The sequence below is a fragment of the Crassostrea angulata genome, chromosome 9 (assembly GCF_025612915.1).
Source record: "Crassostrea angulata isolate pt1a10 chromosome 9, ASM2561291v2, whole genome shotgun sequence".
Classification (NCBI taxonomy): Eukaryota; Metazoa; Mollusca; class Bivalvia; order Ostreida; family Ostreidae; genus Magallana; species Magallana angulata.
Window position 1 is genome coordinate 39,464,989 of NC_069119.1, and position 15,373 is coordinate 39,480,361.

The window sequence follows — 15,373 nt, forward strand, 5'->3', positions numbered from 1 at the left end:
ATGCAGTTTAAAATAATTCAGAAAGTATTTGTATGTATTCTTACTTGTGTCCAACTCTCACGCAATCAACAGCCAAGATGTACAACCTACACCATGAATAAAAAGTTTATCGGGTCACTTCAGGAAGATCGAGCAAAGCCTCTCTGGGAAATCGAGCAGAATTCTGTTGGTTTGTTAATGCATTATTGTTTCTTCCGATGCGAGAGGGACCAGCGATGTGTCGGGTTTGAGATTTGCACGATACGACCAGACGTGTCACGATGCAGGGGATGTTGTGACTGGTACGTGATCGACAAAGATGGAGGTCTCACCAGAAACACTACCGATGGCTGCAAATATTTTGAACTGGTATGTACTTTTAATCATATTTTATTTTATTAAAAAAAATATTTCTAATATAATTTATACAAATAATTTAATTTGATTTCGTAAAATGATCCCAAATCTCAACCCTAACCCTAACCCTTTCATTAAAAAAATGAAAAATCTAAAAAAGAAAAAAAAAAAAAAGAAAAGTTAAATTAAATCATATAATCCCCCGAACTTTTCATTCAATAAACTGACGTACACGCACGTAAAGTTCTCCTCAGGTTTGCATCGCAAAAAAAATACACATATTTATCAATTTCCAAAGTAAATATTATCAATAAAAGATTTATTATTGATAAAAAAAAAAAACAACCATCGAAATTCAAAAGCAATGACATTTTAGTATGGTATACATAAGCTGAATAACGTTAAGCCGTAGATAGTATTGCGTTACCACCTTGTAAATTATAAATTAGCATGGACTGTACAAAATATTCTTTTATTGTTATAATACTTATCTATAATCTCAAATGTGAATACATTGAACCAAATTGTTAAGTGTTTGCCCATAAATTGACCCAGCAGATGAAGTAAACACTAAATTAAATTAAGTCGTAAATTATGATGCATGTTTTGTTGGGTGTACATGCTGTGTGGAAATGCAACAAAGTGACTCATAGAATCGCAGCTCAATTCTTAACAACCAGTGCGCGGGAAAAATAACGAGCTAAACTTATCAATATCAACATGTGATGTATGTGGTACAGTTTCAAATTTACATAGATTAATACCAACTAATAATTTCCTTCATTAGATTAAATAAATTAAAGAAAACCCCTGTCTGCATCTTTTGTAAAAAGAAAAAAAGAGACTATTGATCACTTATTTGTATACTGCTTTTGTGTATACGAACTTTGGGAACTGTGTGAGATTTTGTGTTTAAGAACTTTGGGAACTGTGTAAGAAATTGTTGCTAAAGAAAATTTGAAATGCAAGTGACATTTGAAAAAAACTCATTTTTATTTGGAAAATATAAAGAGAGAAATATGTTAAAAGTACATACTCTTAATTCTTATAGTAAAGCAATACATATTTGCAAGTAGATATATTGATGTTCCAAATTGAGTTTCAGTGCACTTGAAAATATAATAAGAACAGAATATACATGTATGTAGATAGATATATTTTACTTTAAAAGTGAAGATTCTCAGATTGACAGGAACTGGCGAAAATATCTGACACTATTATGCCATATTAATTATATTTATTAGAGTGAGTAGGTAATATTATGAATAACTACTCCCCAATGTTTTACTAAAGAATTTCTTTCTGCTCGTTTTTACTTACTCGATCTTCCTTTAAATAGTAGTGAAGAGGTATATTTGTAGATGAGTTTTAATGTAATAGGATATATGTGATAAATGACTTAGGCCAATATTCTCATACTTCAAGGGACATCTTGTTACATTGTAAGTTGTTTTCTTTAGTATCGTTTCTGTTAAAAATAAATTGAAATATATCAAGAAAAACGTTTTGGCAGCATTCCAGCATGCCTTCCAGCTTCGTAGTGATATGCCAAAAACGGCTGACCTTCAATTTAAGATTAACAGTTTCGTGAAGTTTGTTAACTCGGACTCGATTTCGTTAAAGAAAACACTTTGGTGAGAACAAAGAAAGCTATTACACGTCTCCATTCCTTCTTATATTATGTTGAGGATGGTTTGCAAGGCACAAGAAAGTTTACGAACGACGTCACAGTGAACTCGCACTAGATTTCCTGCGAACAAATTAAAGATGGATCAAACATCTTTACTGGATGTTCCGTGTAATAAGTACTCGCTATTTCAGTGTAAACAGCTAGTTAGATTTTATTATAATTCGTGTATGGCTTATATAAAGAGATGATATACATGCTAGCTTCATTACTGACATGCTGATCAAATAGTGGGTTTTTTTTTAAATAGTTTTTATCATGTGGTATATAAAAGGAAAACAATTTAACAATTAACGTAAAAAGTTTGTATACTATCAAAATATTATATAATATATTATATCTATGGGTAATTACACATTTAAAATGGGGCAAACGCCTAAAAAAATAAATTTAGCATTTAAAAATTAAAACCAAAATTTATGTAGTTCCTGCTGTAGTCTTCCCAAAGGTCGCACCGTAAATCATAGTTTTACCAAATGTAAATATCCCTTTATATGACACAACCTCAAGATAATAAAAAAATGATTAGAGAATTGGTAGAAAAAATTCATAATCCTGGCCATAAAAGACTTGATGGCTGATTTCCCCTATTTCTCAAAGTTAGTACGAACGATGTACAATGTAGCTGTGCTTACAGATTGCGATAACATACCTGATTCTTTAACTTGTATCACCTCCGGTTTGGTCGATTTTCGCTCAGATATATCGAATAGTTCTGGTTTGCTGATGGGAAAGACGTTTCTCTTATAATGGAGGATATTATCTAAGAATAACCTTTTTTACATAATGCTAAAAAAGTAAATTAAAAATAAGTATTATGTAAATATTTTATAAAAGTAACCAATAATCCAGCATTCATACGGCTCTGTCTCTCTTTACAATAGTCATTTTGCCCGTTTTAAGTGCATGGGACTAATAATAGGGACTGATATATATAGAAAGATAGATAGATAGATAGATTGACTATTGTAAAGAGAGACAGAGCCGTATGAATGCTGGATTTCATATATATATATATATATATATATATATATATATATATATATATATATATATATATATATATATATATATATATATATATATACATATCATAGGATATGCACTCAGTACCGAAGTCCGATATGATACGTATTCTCATTTTGTGAATGGCTAGTTTAATCATTTGAAACTGTTATGTCTATCCTCAGAGCAAAAACATCGTGGAATCAAAAGGAATCAGATGTAAGTAATTCATTACAAAATGAAAATTATAGCCAATGTGCCATTTTTTAAAAGAAATACTTTCATTGACTGCGTGTGAGGAAATTACAGTCATTAAGAACTTTCTTTCATCTTCTTTAATAATTTTATTGTTAATGACTACAGAAGCCAACACTGTTTGGTTCATGTTGGATCTATTTCATTTATTGCATAACCAAAAAAAATTGCATAGAATAAGTATGCTGTAATATTTTAAGCATTTCTACTCTATAAATTAATAAAACAAGCTACTTCCTTGTATTCGTTCACTGTTCTACTTATAATTTGTATTTAAATGTGTAACAACAATGTACTAAATAAACAAAAGTGTCAGTATACATTTATTGAAATAAATATTGAGTCAAATGGATAGGTTTATATTCAAATACAAAATCTACAATTTTTAGTTATTCAATATTCCGATACCAAATGTGCTTTTTATTTATATATATAGTGTCAGCATATTCAAACTTGTCAGCAGTAGCAAGCTCTACTTTTATGAGCGAACAACCTTCATATGTCCTTGATGGAGTTTACGGCAAAGGCTGCAATGCGTTCAGTTCGGTCAAAGAAGAAAATCCATGGTTAGAAATAACATGGACCGAGACAATAACAATTTGGAGAATAATAATTTACAATCGCTTAAATAAGAAAGGTATGTTATGTTCAACAAGAGGCCCATGGGTCACATCGCTTACCTGAGCAACAATAGTCATTCAATAATCAGTTTTATGGAGTGATATACATGTACAAAATATCTGGACAATGCATGCATGTACAGAAAATTTTTCAATTTTTAATCATCTATTCTAATAATTAAACATTGAGCATTTTTCCTTACCAGGATGACAACAAAAGCATTTCACATATTGAGTATTTAAGCATTACAGTTCTAAAAAAAGATCTGAAACAATTGTTCATATTCATATTTAAACCACCAAACTGATGGTCCTAAAATTGTCCAGAGGCCACAGTAAAAACAAATGAGTATCATCAATGTGTCAAGATACTTGTAAATAATGTATATCAGATATAACGACATTTAATTTCTCAAGACTAATTTTTCCTTTAAAATTGAACACATCATTGTGGCATAAACCTTCCTACGAAGATTATGGTCACCTCTTTCCCAGAGATCATGATTTAAACAAGCTTGCATCTATCCTACTTGTGGATGTCTCAACACAAGTTAAAGTTTATCCTGCCAAATGTTTTTGAGAAGATAATTTTTATAGAGTGTCTTATATCTCTTCCTGTGGAAAGATTTTACCCAAATTATTATTTAAACAAACTTTAATTTACACTGTATGCTACAAAGTAAGATATATCTTTTATGTAAAAATTCGACCCACCATTGCAGCCTCACGCAGAGGAACATAATTTAAACAAGCTTGAATTCTTAATTCTACACTACCGTAGGATGCTTCGACCCAATCAGGTTGAAGCTCTATCATTACAAAATGGTTTAAAACGGTGAGTAAATGGCATGGTTATGCTTTTCGGTCAACTTACAGTCAAATTTCAATCACAATTAAGTTGACTGAAAGACAGAGTTCCATCCTGTGGTGATTCACCTATTCTGGACAATTGGTTTTTGTGATGATTATTCGCTAAATAACTCTTTGTAAGAAGTTATAATGTGGCCTCATCTTATCCGTGGGGTTCATGACTTAAACAAACTTAAATCCAAATACTACGTGAAAATGCTTGAACATTTGTTTAGAATATCTGGCAAAGAGGTCTTTGAGAAAATTGAGAAGAAGAGTTTTTAAGAAGTTAAGAATAACGACAAACTTTCAACAAACTTTCAATTTCTCCCTTGAGGAGAACATATCTACTCTTTATAAAAAGATCAATTTTCCTTTACCTAATAAAACTTTATGTCAAGTTTGGTTTAAATTGGTGAAATTGGCGTAGTGGGTCTTGATAAGAGGTCACCATTGTAAACAGTTTTCGGTCAGGTGGACAGGCAAAGGGACAGACAGATAGACGTCATGTAAACTGAAAATATCATTTTAGCCTTCAGCTTGATAGAGCTGATAAAATCCATAGAAAATCAAAAATTTCAAACGTAGCTCTTTAAGAGAGGATGAGAAAGTATACATAAGGAAAAATCTGGATCAAATAACAATCATCTGTATTTACAGGTCATCGTTTGGTCAACCTAAATGTCTCATACAGTAACAACGATGTCATCGACATTTGCGGCTTTTATCCGGGTCCCTCGCTACGTGACGGTGACATTATTATATTTCACTGTCCAGCGGAAGCTCATGCTACTTCAGTAAAACTCCAAATCCAATCCAAACTGGCCCAACAAAACGTACTGAATTTGTGTGAAGTTGAAATTTACCAAAAATGTTAAAGGAAATTCTTTTGTAAATACTGGTTATTTATTTACCTTTTTTTATATTGCTAAAAGGTTTGATTTTTCATCATTTTTAGGATATTAGAGAAGATTTAAGGTTACTTTAAAGTAAGGTTTGCGGCTTGCATTTTTTAGGAGTTGTACAAAAGTTACATACTATTTTGTTCATTATACGAAATTCTTTTTCCCCTAAAAATACAAAAACATTTGCCGACCCCGCAATGTAACTATAAAAGGTCAAAAGTCGTGATTTCAAATTTTCATGTTAATGAAATGTAAATAATTTCGTGAAAATATGTATTTTTTTTATATTTGACTGTTTTGGGGGTTATTTCTGCTTACAATGTTCGAAAATAATGTCACTATTTATTTCACGATTCATTTTTATCAATTTTTAATGAACTATTTAAAAATAGTATAAAATGCAACAAAAGTCTTAATTTTGGACTAATATTATGTAAACGGAAACATCTTATTTGAAACTTTTCCAAGTCCATCGATTTCAGGAAAAACGTATATTAATATATGTCTAACATGGTGGTTTTAAAACACTATTCAAAACCATATCATGCGGACTTCAGTTTTGTGGAAATTGATAAAATGCTTATGTTAATTTTTTTTCAATGAAACTACAAATCCCCGCGAAATAAAAAAAAAATCAAATCAATTATTACGGTATATAAATGATGACGTCATAGCTGAAATAGATGGTAGTAGGTTTTATGTAACAATGAAACTGTGAGTTACCTCCCTGTGACCGCAAACCTTAAGAAATTATAGCGACTGAATTTGTTCCGATAATACTGTTTTTAATTTTTCCTATGCCCTACTGTTCGTCAATTATGTCATTGTACTTGTTTTCATGTCCACATTTATTTTTAAATGATAGACAAAATTAAAGGTCCAAATAAAAATGGCAATTTTAGAAGAAAAAAATTCATTTTTTATTACGGTTTTATTATAGATGAACATGCATATTTTCTGATTCTGCTTTACTTTGCAGTATTTGATGCGGAGTTTTAGAACTAAAAATAAATAGAGACAAAATATGCTCGTTATCAGTTGTTTTGATAATTCAGTATCTTCACCATTTAATTTCTCTTAGTATATTTTTGTCATATTTGTTTGAATTTGCTTAAAGAGGAAATTCAATGCATTGACCCACATGATAGCTATCTCGGTATAAAAATATAAGATAAAATACTTCAAATGAAAACTATATATTGTTATAGTATGCATACATATAACCTTGTAACGGTTGTATAACATGTGTCTCTATTGTTGCCTACAAGTGATGAGATAATGATATCTTACAAATTCTCACTGTTTGAGGAAACGTTTCATCGTTCTTCGTTCATTTATATGTTTATGTGGAGCTATTACAACACGTTCAAACACATGTTTTTTTCAAGCTTCAAATATTTACTTAGTGAGATAATAAATTATAATAAAATTAAATGGTATTAAGTAATTTTGATTTTAAAAGTTTTAATTGTCGTGGTTTTAGTTAAAAATATTTATATAACATATTGTCAAAAAAAATAAAATAAAAAGTTTATGAAAATCTTTTTTTGTTTCATTTTGTATATAATGTCTGCAAATTAAAGAATGTCGGCATGTTCGAGTACAACACATAAAATCATTATTGTTCAATATTTTCCTTTCATTACGATGGCAGACACATTTCTTATCGATTTTCATTTTAAGGTCACCTGAGTTTACTCAGGTAAACAATTGTTATTTGTTATCGTCCGTCGTTGTGCGTCGTGCGTCGTCCGTCGTACGTTAATAATTAAACATTTTTAACTTTTTCTTAAAAAACTACAAGGCCAATTTTTGTCACTTTTGTTGTTGGTGTGAAGCATCCCTTTTGCAAGATTGATTGAAATAGTGAAATTCATACTTTATCATCCCGGGGCGCCACGGGCGGGGCAAAAGTTGCAACAAGTAACCCCTTTTAAAGTTTTTTTTGTTTGTTCAAATGCCCATAGGGAGAGTTTCTCCTTGGGGATGGAGGATGGGAGGTTGTTTTAGATAAAATATGTATACTAGCCACCTTGTTTTGGTTTATCTATGAAGACATATACACATAAAACCTATCCCGAAATTTAACAACTATGGTAATATGTTTTTCTATCAGAGACTTGTAGCTTTTCAAAATCAATTCATGCACTCTATTATGATCTTTTAAGTTTTTTGCTAAAATCATAGGTTTCATAGTCCTATTTGGTAGATTTCAGACAGGGAGGTGGTCGTCATTACAATATTATAATTGTTCTACTCCTTAATGAAACTTAGTTTAAATGCGTATATGAGACTCCTCGACAAGTTTGTGTATGGGTGATATGCTTCTCAGGTGACCGTTAAGGCCTATTGGCCTCTTGTTACATTCTTCCCAACGCAGTCCTTATAAGGCAGAGAACACTTCGTTGAATTTACTACTAATCAACCGTGCTGGAGTTATTGCGTCCGATAAGATGTAGACGCTTTGCACTCTAAAGGCCACACGTGTTCAATGTGCACGCGAAAAAATCCAACACTGTCTGTAAAATTCTTTTAAAAGAGATACCATATTCGAATTTGAATTTTATTTAGATTTTGAGTCGGTTTTGTTTTGTTTTTAATATTGTTTTCCTTACCAATGCCATATTTTTTTTCAAAACGCGCTTCTGCAAATCAAAGTAACGCCTGTTCGTGTTAATGAAATACCTGAATGCGAACAAGCATGAATTGTGCTCACTGCCTTATAGTGTCTGTGTAGCTTAAAGGGTAGAAATAGATAAGTAGTATGGCTGTAGTAGACGATGAAAGGGAACTATTGCGTTATAAAGATTCCATATCAGAGTCAACACATTCGAGGAAAATTACCACAGAAATACTAAGCTATACATTTTTCTCAAACCGTAAAATAGTTTGTAGTTTAATTTGTTTACCTTTGATGTAATATACGCCAAATCATATAACATTACAAATGGGAAATTTCAAGATATTTAACTATACCATTTTTTTATTTATTTTAATTATTACAATTGTAGATTGACGCAGCAAAATATTATGAACATTGCAAATAGGTAAAACTTTATACGTGTACTAGTATCAGTTGAAAACTGAAGCAGAATTCAAGTTAGTTATGCGCTTTTTCTTTAGGTTTTTAATAAAGACATAACATTTTTGATATGAATATTGTAAATAAACTAAACCACGTTGAAATCAATGTAAGGTATCGACAAATGGTTAATAAAGAAATCATAGATCAAAATAGTGTAAGTGTAATGATATTTTTTTATCATCTATTCATTCATTTAAAAAACATTAACCGGAATGCGAAATCAATTCAAAGTATCATTGACTTTATTGATTTAGTTATATATATTCTTTTAATTTCAGAAATGACACTTAATCTAATTGAAACTGTGTTAGGACCACTACGGTCCTAAAAAGTTATACAAATTTCATAAAGTGTGGACTTTCATGTTTTGTGAAGAAAATTGATGATGTTAATCAGTTCAAAGTCTAACATCAAACTAGATGAATTATATTAAGTTCCAATGTAACACTTATGTGTACTTGTTATTATAGTAAAGAGAAAGTAAAACCCAAAGGACAACCACAAAACAGGCCGCACGGTATCTTGACATTAGCTGAAGTTTAATAATGCAATCTAACAAATGCTTTCTCATTTTAGAACAGTTAGTTCAATGGCTTTGAAAAAAGTTCTGATCACAATTCTTTTGGGAAATAAAGTTTGAAAGCGAAAAAAAAAAAAGCAGAGAGGCAAACAACTTTCTCTCACGTTGTCTTATATTTATCATATACGGGAACAGATCGCCTAAATTTGTTTCAGATCAATTCTCCGAAAGAACAAGGCAGGCAAAATGTATTTAAAATTATCCGAGATAGAGAAAATAATTCTTTGTACTCTTGCTTGTATCCAAATCTCGAGCACCCAACAACCACGATGTTCAGCTTTCGCAATGAAGTTCTTTGGGTCACTTCAAGAAGAACGATCAAAGCCTCTCTGGGAAGTTGAGAAGGAATCTGTTGGTTCGGCCATGCACTCATGTTTTCTTAGATGTGAGAGTGACCAGCAATGCGTCGGGGTCGAGATTTGCACGATACGACCGGACTTGTCACGATGCAGGGGATGTTGTGAGTGGTACGTGGTTGACAAAGATGGAGGTCTCCCCAGAAATGCTACTGATGGCTGCAACTATTTTGAAATGGTATGTAATTGTAGTATCTATATTAATAGAATTTCTAACGCTTGGTAAAACTAATCTTATTCTGACTCTGATTAACAGTATAAAAATTTAAAATTAATTGTTCTCTCAGATATCCTTTTGCCTTAATTATTCCTTACAAACAAGAATATAATTAAATGTCGTTCATGATATCAACATACTGTAAATTCCTAATTAAACGCGAGGAATCAATATCCGCGTAAAATCGCGAGAAAAATCCTTCGCGGATTTTAAAATCTCGCAATTATTTTCTGAGAGTTGAAAACTAAAAGAAATTAATGAGAAATTTCAGCGTTCGCGATTTTATATTCTCGCGATTTGATACAAACCAGCGGGATCGCGGAATTAAGTTCTCGCGTAATATAAGGAATTTACAGTATCTGTGCTACCGCACAAAATCAAATAATTATGTTGAAATTGAAATATGTTATTATATCAGAATGACAGAAAGGAAAAATATTACATGTACATACCTTACTTGTGTATATGTGTTAATCGGGAAAAATTAATGAAACAATCCCTTCTTGTATTGATAATTTTCACAGAGGTTTGAAGTATCTAAAAAATTTAATTCATACGATTAAAGTAGATACTCAATATCTACATGCATATATATTTACATTTGACAATTTGTTTCCTGATATGAATGTATACAATAGCAAAAATGTTCAATTCTGTTGAACTTGTTCATGGCGTCACAATGATTATAGCACGCACTCATCGCTTGTATTATTGTAAACATAAAATCTCGGTAATTATAACAGTTCTGAATGAGTTGTCTTTCTCAAACGTAAATCTAAGTAATAGGCAGCAAAGGTTAAAAAGTTCACCGTAAATTTTGTAAACTGTATTTTATTATGTAAAAAATATTACATAATAGGATTGGACACACAGATTACAGTAAAGGTATGTAATAAAATCTACTGAGATGCCCCGGGCTTCAGAGGATTTGATCACATGACTAACCAACTTCATATCCCGGTGACCTTTTTGAATTGCTATTTTTTTCTTTAACAAAACCCCACATAGTACACACATTTGACATAATTCATACATATAAACGTGTTTTAATCTGGCCATACAAATCAAAGGGTGTCACTCCCATTCGTGAGAAATAAACTTTCAGTTAAAATATGATTTGTTCTTCAGCTGCGTTTAATTAAACTAAGGAATAGTTATTTTCAAAGTGTTCTAATTTCCATTTATTTTCCGATCACTTTCATATTTAAGTGTTAATTGTTTATAAAAGAGAAAACTACGATTACTTTAAGTACCATCATAGCAAATCTATTCTGAACTAAAATCATGAAAGTTACAACCTGTCATTGTTATATTGGCTGAATATTTATCCTAGATTTGTCGATTTTTTTTGTCTATCCACAGAGACAAGATAGCTTGGAATCAAGAGGGACCAAATGTAAGTAATGGTGTTAGATTAGCAGCATAAGCCCATCAAAAGTCGGACATTTTAGAAAATAACATACTGTAGATTCCTAATTAAACGCGAGGAATTTATATCAGCGTAAAATCGCGAGAAGCACCCCTCGCAGATTTAAAATCTTGCCATTATTTTATGAAATAGGGAAACTCTAAGAAATATGGATAAATGTTCCGCGTTTGCGATTTTATATTCTCTCGATTTGATACAAAACGCCGGGATCGCGGAATTAAGTACTCGCGTAATATAGGGAATTTACACTACTTTAATTACAGATTTATGTATATACATCATGCAATGACTAGTTAAAAAATTACTTTAGTTTACTTCTTGTCAGATAACCTTAAATTGTTAAAATGCTTAATTTGAATGTTCATGTCTGACCTACATGTATTTCATTGTATTGCATTGCAGGAAAAAAACTATCTCAAACTAAATTTGTATTAAGCTATTAAGCGTAGTTCATTACTACTCACCTTATGTAAGAAACTTCGTTGTAATTAATTCACTGTCACTTATATTGAAATGTATGGTAATGTATGAAATAAATGTGCTAAAACAGGAAAGATTATTTTGCATTATACCTGGAATTCGTTGAAAATGACAAGTAGTGTTTCGATTAATTGTTTAGTTTAAATCTATTTGTCAGACAAATTTGTGAACTTCTTTTTCTAAATGAACAAACAAATTATACAAAAGAAAGATTACATTTAAATAGAGAATAATGCAAATTGATTATTTTCATTTCAATATATAGTTTCTGCAAATTCAAAATTGTCAGCTGTAGCAAGTTCAACATTCATGAACAGTTTGGGAGATACATTTCCAGTGTCTAATGTTCTTGATGGGATTAACGGAAACGACTGCGATAGAAGCAATGTATTCGGTTCAGGCAAAGAAGAAAATCCATGGTTAGAAATAACATGGTCCGGGGCAATAACAATTTGGAGAATAATAATATACAATCGAGTTGACTGCTGTGGTAAGTTAATTTAGATACGGCTCCAAGGTAATGTAATTTACATATTTTGATTGCTTTTAAGAATCAAAGTTTAAAAAACCATAAAAATATGCACATAATTTAAAATTAGACCCAGATTATTATCACCAGGCTGTTCTCAAAAAAGACTACTCTTATTTATTAGATAAACTACGCTACTGAAACGACTTATACATGTATATGTTCTTTAATAAAGTAAAATATAAAATAATATGTAATCATTCGAAATTAATTCATTTTAACTGTTAGAGTCCATGACATTACATCTCTTGATGACAATTTTCATTGAACGGTCTTTTTGACAGTTGGACAATTGTTGATATTATATTCTTACTAAGAACGTTTTGCAGACTTTGCAAAAGAAATTATATAAAATAAAGGCAATCTCTTTATCCTAAAACTTTCTAAATCGTTCATAAGGATATGATAGATTATATTTAATTGTCAACAGCATGATTTTAATTTAATACATTTTTTTCTAAAGACACCATGAACATAATTCATAATTATATGTTAATGAAATTAATTTTAAAATCTTTTTATTTTACTCTTACAGGTGACCGTTTGGTCAATGTTAACGTCACGTACAGTATCAAGGGTGCCGTCGAAATCTGCGGCTTTTATCCGGGTCTCTTGTCACGTGAGGGTGATGTTATCATGTTCTTCTGCCCACCGGAAGCTCGTGCTAGTTCAGTAAAATTGCAAATCCAGTCAAAGTCGGGACAAGTAGATTATCTTATGTTGTGCGAGGTTGAAATCTACCGGAAAAAATAAATCCAAACGAATTGATTTTTTCCATTAATATTGAGCATCTGCAAGGTCCTAGTATTATTTTTTTTTTTTTTTTTTTTTTTTTTTTTACTTTTAAAATTGTTGTCTTAAAAATATTTGTATTGATGGATCATAAGCATCTGGGACAGTTTCATGAATGATAAAGAATGAGTTTTCTTGAATACTTTCAACCTATTTCATTTTTTAATTACAAAGTTGTTTCACATAAATAGTCTTTTTACCTTCGTTGGCGTTTTTTTTTTTTTTTGTTCAGTGGAGTACAAACAAATTGAATTTGGATCTTTCAGGGATGAAATATGCATCGTAAAAAGTGTGCACCACAGTTTTCTTTCTCCATGAGAGGACAAAAATAAAAGGAGATTTTGCAGATTTTAAAAGCACATTAAAATTAGAATATACCAATACAAAGTCAACCTAAGGGTTGCAAAATAATCTTCTGGCTTGCTCACATACTGGTGACTTGTGATTTCTTGTCATCAAGTATTTTCTTTTTGACTGAGACATTTCTGAAAATGATTTAGACGAATTAGACAATTTAGACAAACTGTTCTCAGATTTAGAAAATTCAATTTCTCAAACCTAAGAAATACCGTTGTTTATTTTCATTTTTCAAATGTTCACTTATAATTTAACATCTTTAGTTATAATTATGCAATTTTTGTCCGTAGCGTTTGGTTGTCACAAATATTGAATGTTATACTTCAGCAATTAAGTCCGAAGACCTTTCATCTACAAGGCTTTTCGGTTGAGTTTAGAATTATAACAGTTGCCCTCGTAACGTAACAACATATAATTATATTATAACTTTCGACCCTGGCTGCGAATAAATAACATAAGTATGACATTTTTTTTTTATTTTTTTCAATCTATTGTCTATTATGACTATTATGACTTATTAAATTATGCGTTATATACACAGTATACAGCCTATCCGTAATATGTCAGTCTATAATCAATCGGCGTCGTATACACAGACGCTATGAAGCTTTAAATTGAATGGAAAGAGAAAAAATGTATCTTGTTCAAAGAGACTACATACAGGTATAAATTTATTGTTGGAAACTGACATGGTATTTAAAAGTTTAATGAATGGTTTCAATGCATCTCATGAATTTTCAACTCATATCTTGAAATCAATAAAATGGAACAAAGAGGGAAAACCATACTATACAGAATTGCATTCTGTATATTAATTATACTAATTGATTCCTAGCATCATCCTGTTTATACAGGACACGATTTTTACTTATGCGTATTATGTTTGTGTTGTTATATTTGATTTATTCCATAAAGCTAAAGTTGTAATATTGATCTTTTTTATGTTTATCTTTTCGAGTCCTATTTAACTTGACTTGAGAGTAAACAAGGCTCTGCATATTTTACCTGAAAAAATATGACAATAACAAACCGTGAACCTTCTCAAAAAACCATAAAAAGAAATACAAATCCAAAGCAGAGCAACACGGACCTCTAAATAAATAGAGGTAGGATCAAGTGCCTAGGAGGAATAAACATATGCATCCTCTGCTGACCGGTCACACCCGCCGTATGCTCTTTGTCACAATTGGGCATGTAATAATCGAGGTAAATGTCAAAATCTGGAAAATGTCATAAAAGGGAAAAAACGAAACGTTGATGATTTGGTTTGTTTGTGATGGTCAAAATATGTGATATCATGTCAAAACTAACAATAAATATAATATGATTATGATTATAAGAGCAAACAAGAAATTGTCGCAGTTTGTGTCCGAGACCCATCCGCTAACCCCACACACTCTACCCCTCCCTTTGGACCTGTTATGAACACTCTTTTATTAAATTTTTTTTAAGTTGATGTAGAAAAAGTAACTTGTTTCCTCTGGGTAAAAGTAAGTTTTTCAACATGATAGGAAAAAGGTGTAACGTCTTCTGTTTGGTATTGTCATGAAATAAAAAAACCAAACCATTCTTTTAAAGATAAAACCCCAAAAACCAAATGTTCAAGAAAATATCTTTCAAACTGACAATGATTACAATCATAAACTGTAATTTTTAACTTAGCCAATTTCAAATCAGTAGATTTCAGTAAATCAATGTATCGGATCAAAATACGTTGGACTGGAGACCGGTCTTTAAAGTTCTTTATATGGGATTTATTATCGGGAAGAGTTAAATGACTGCATACAATAGATGACTGCTTATTAGGATGACCGGTTCGGCAGTTTAGTCTGTATTAATAATTTAAGAAAATGAGTTATATTCAAATCTTTTAAATGACTATTAAAACAAA

At 31.0% G+C, this 15,373-nt stretch overlaps 2 protein-coding genes across 2 annotated transcripts; both read left to right on the forward strand.

Annotated features, from left to right (window-relative positions):
• LOC128162338 (uncharacterized) lies at nucleotides 1–5,630 on the forward strand. Its single transcript, XM_052825481.1, has 4 exons — nucleotides 1–348; nucleotides 3,214–3,247; nucleotides 3,720–3,920; nucleotides 5,413–5,630. Exons 1-4 carry the CDS (start codon nucleotides 1–3, stop codon nucleotides 5,628–5,630), a joined length of 801 nt encoding a protein of 266 aa, XP_052681441.1.
• A 3,878-nt stretch (nucleotides 5,631–9,508) lies between these two features.
• Nucleotides 9,509–13,115, forward strand: LOC128162072 (uncharacterized). The gene is made up of 4 exons (XM_052825263.1): nucleotides 9,509–9,856; nucleotides 11,258–11,291; nucleotides 12,070–12,294; nucleotides 12,869–13,115. The coding sequence occupies exons 1-4, from the start codon at nucleotides 9,509–9,511 to the stop codon at nucleotides 13,084–13,086; spliced, it is 825 nt and encodes a 274-aa protein (XP_052681223.1). The 3' UTR covers nucleotides 13,087–13,115.
• Nucleotides 13,116–15,373: the final 2,258 nt, after the last annotated feature.

Excerpts from the sequence above, each read along its gene's own strand:
- LOC128162338 (XM_052825481.1), top strand. The coding sequence starts at position 1 with ATGCAGTTTAAAATAATTCAGAAAGTATTTGTATGTATTCTTACTTGT. Across the intron at positions 349-3,213 it reads GCTGCAAATATTTTGAACTG|AGCAAAAACATCGTGGAATC; the intron begins GTATGTACTTTT and ends GTCTATCCTCAG. Across the intron at positions 3,248-3,719 it reads GGAATCAAAAGGAATCAGAT|TGTCAGCATATTCAAACTTG; the intron begins GTAAGTAATTCA and ends TTATATATATAG.
- LOC128162072 (XM_052825263.1), top strand. The coding sequence starts at position 9,509 with ATGTATTTAAAATTATCCGAGATAGAGAAAATAATTCTTTGTACTCTT. Across the intron at positions 9,857-11,257 it reads GCTGCAACTATTTTGAAATG|AGACAAGATAGCTTGGAATC; the intron begins GTATGTAATTGT and ends GTCTATCCACAG. Across the intron at positions 12,295-12,868 it reads CAATCGAGTTGACTGCTGTG|GTGACCGTTTGGTCAATGTT; the intron begins GTAAGTTAATTT and ends TTACTCTTACAG.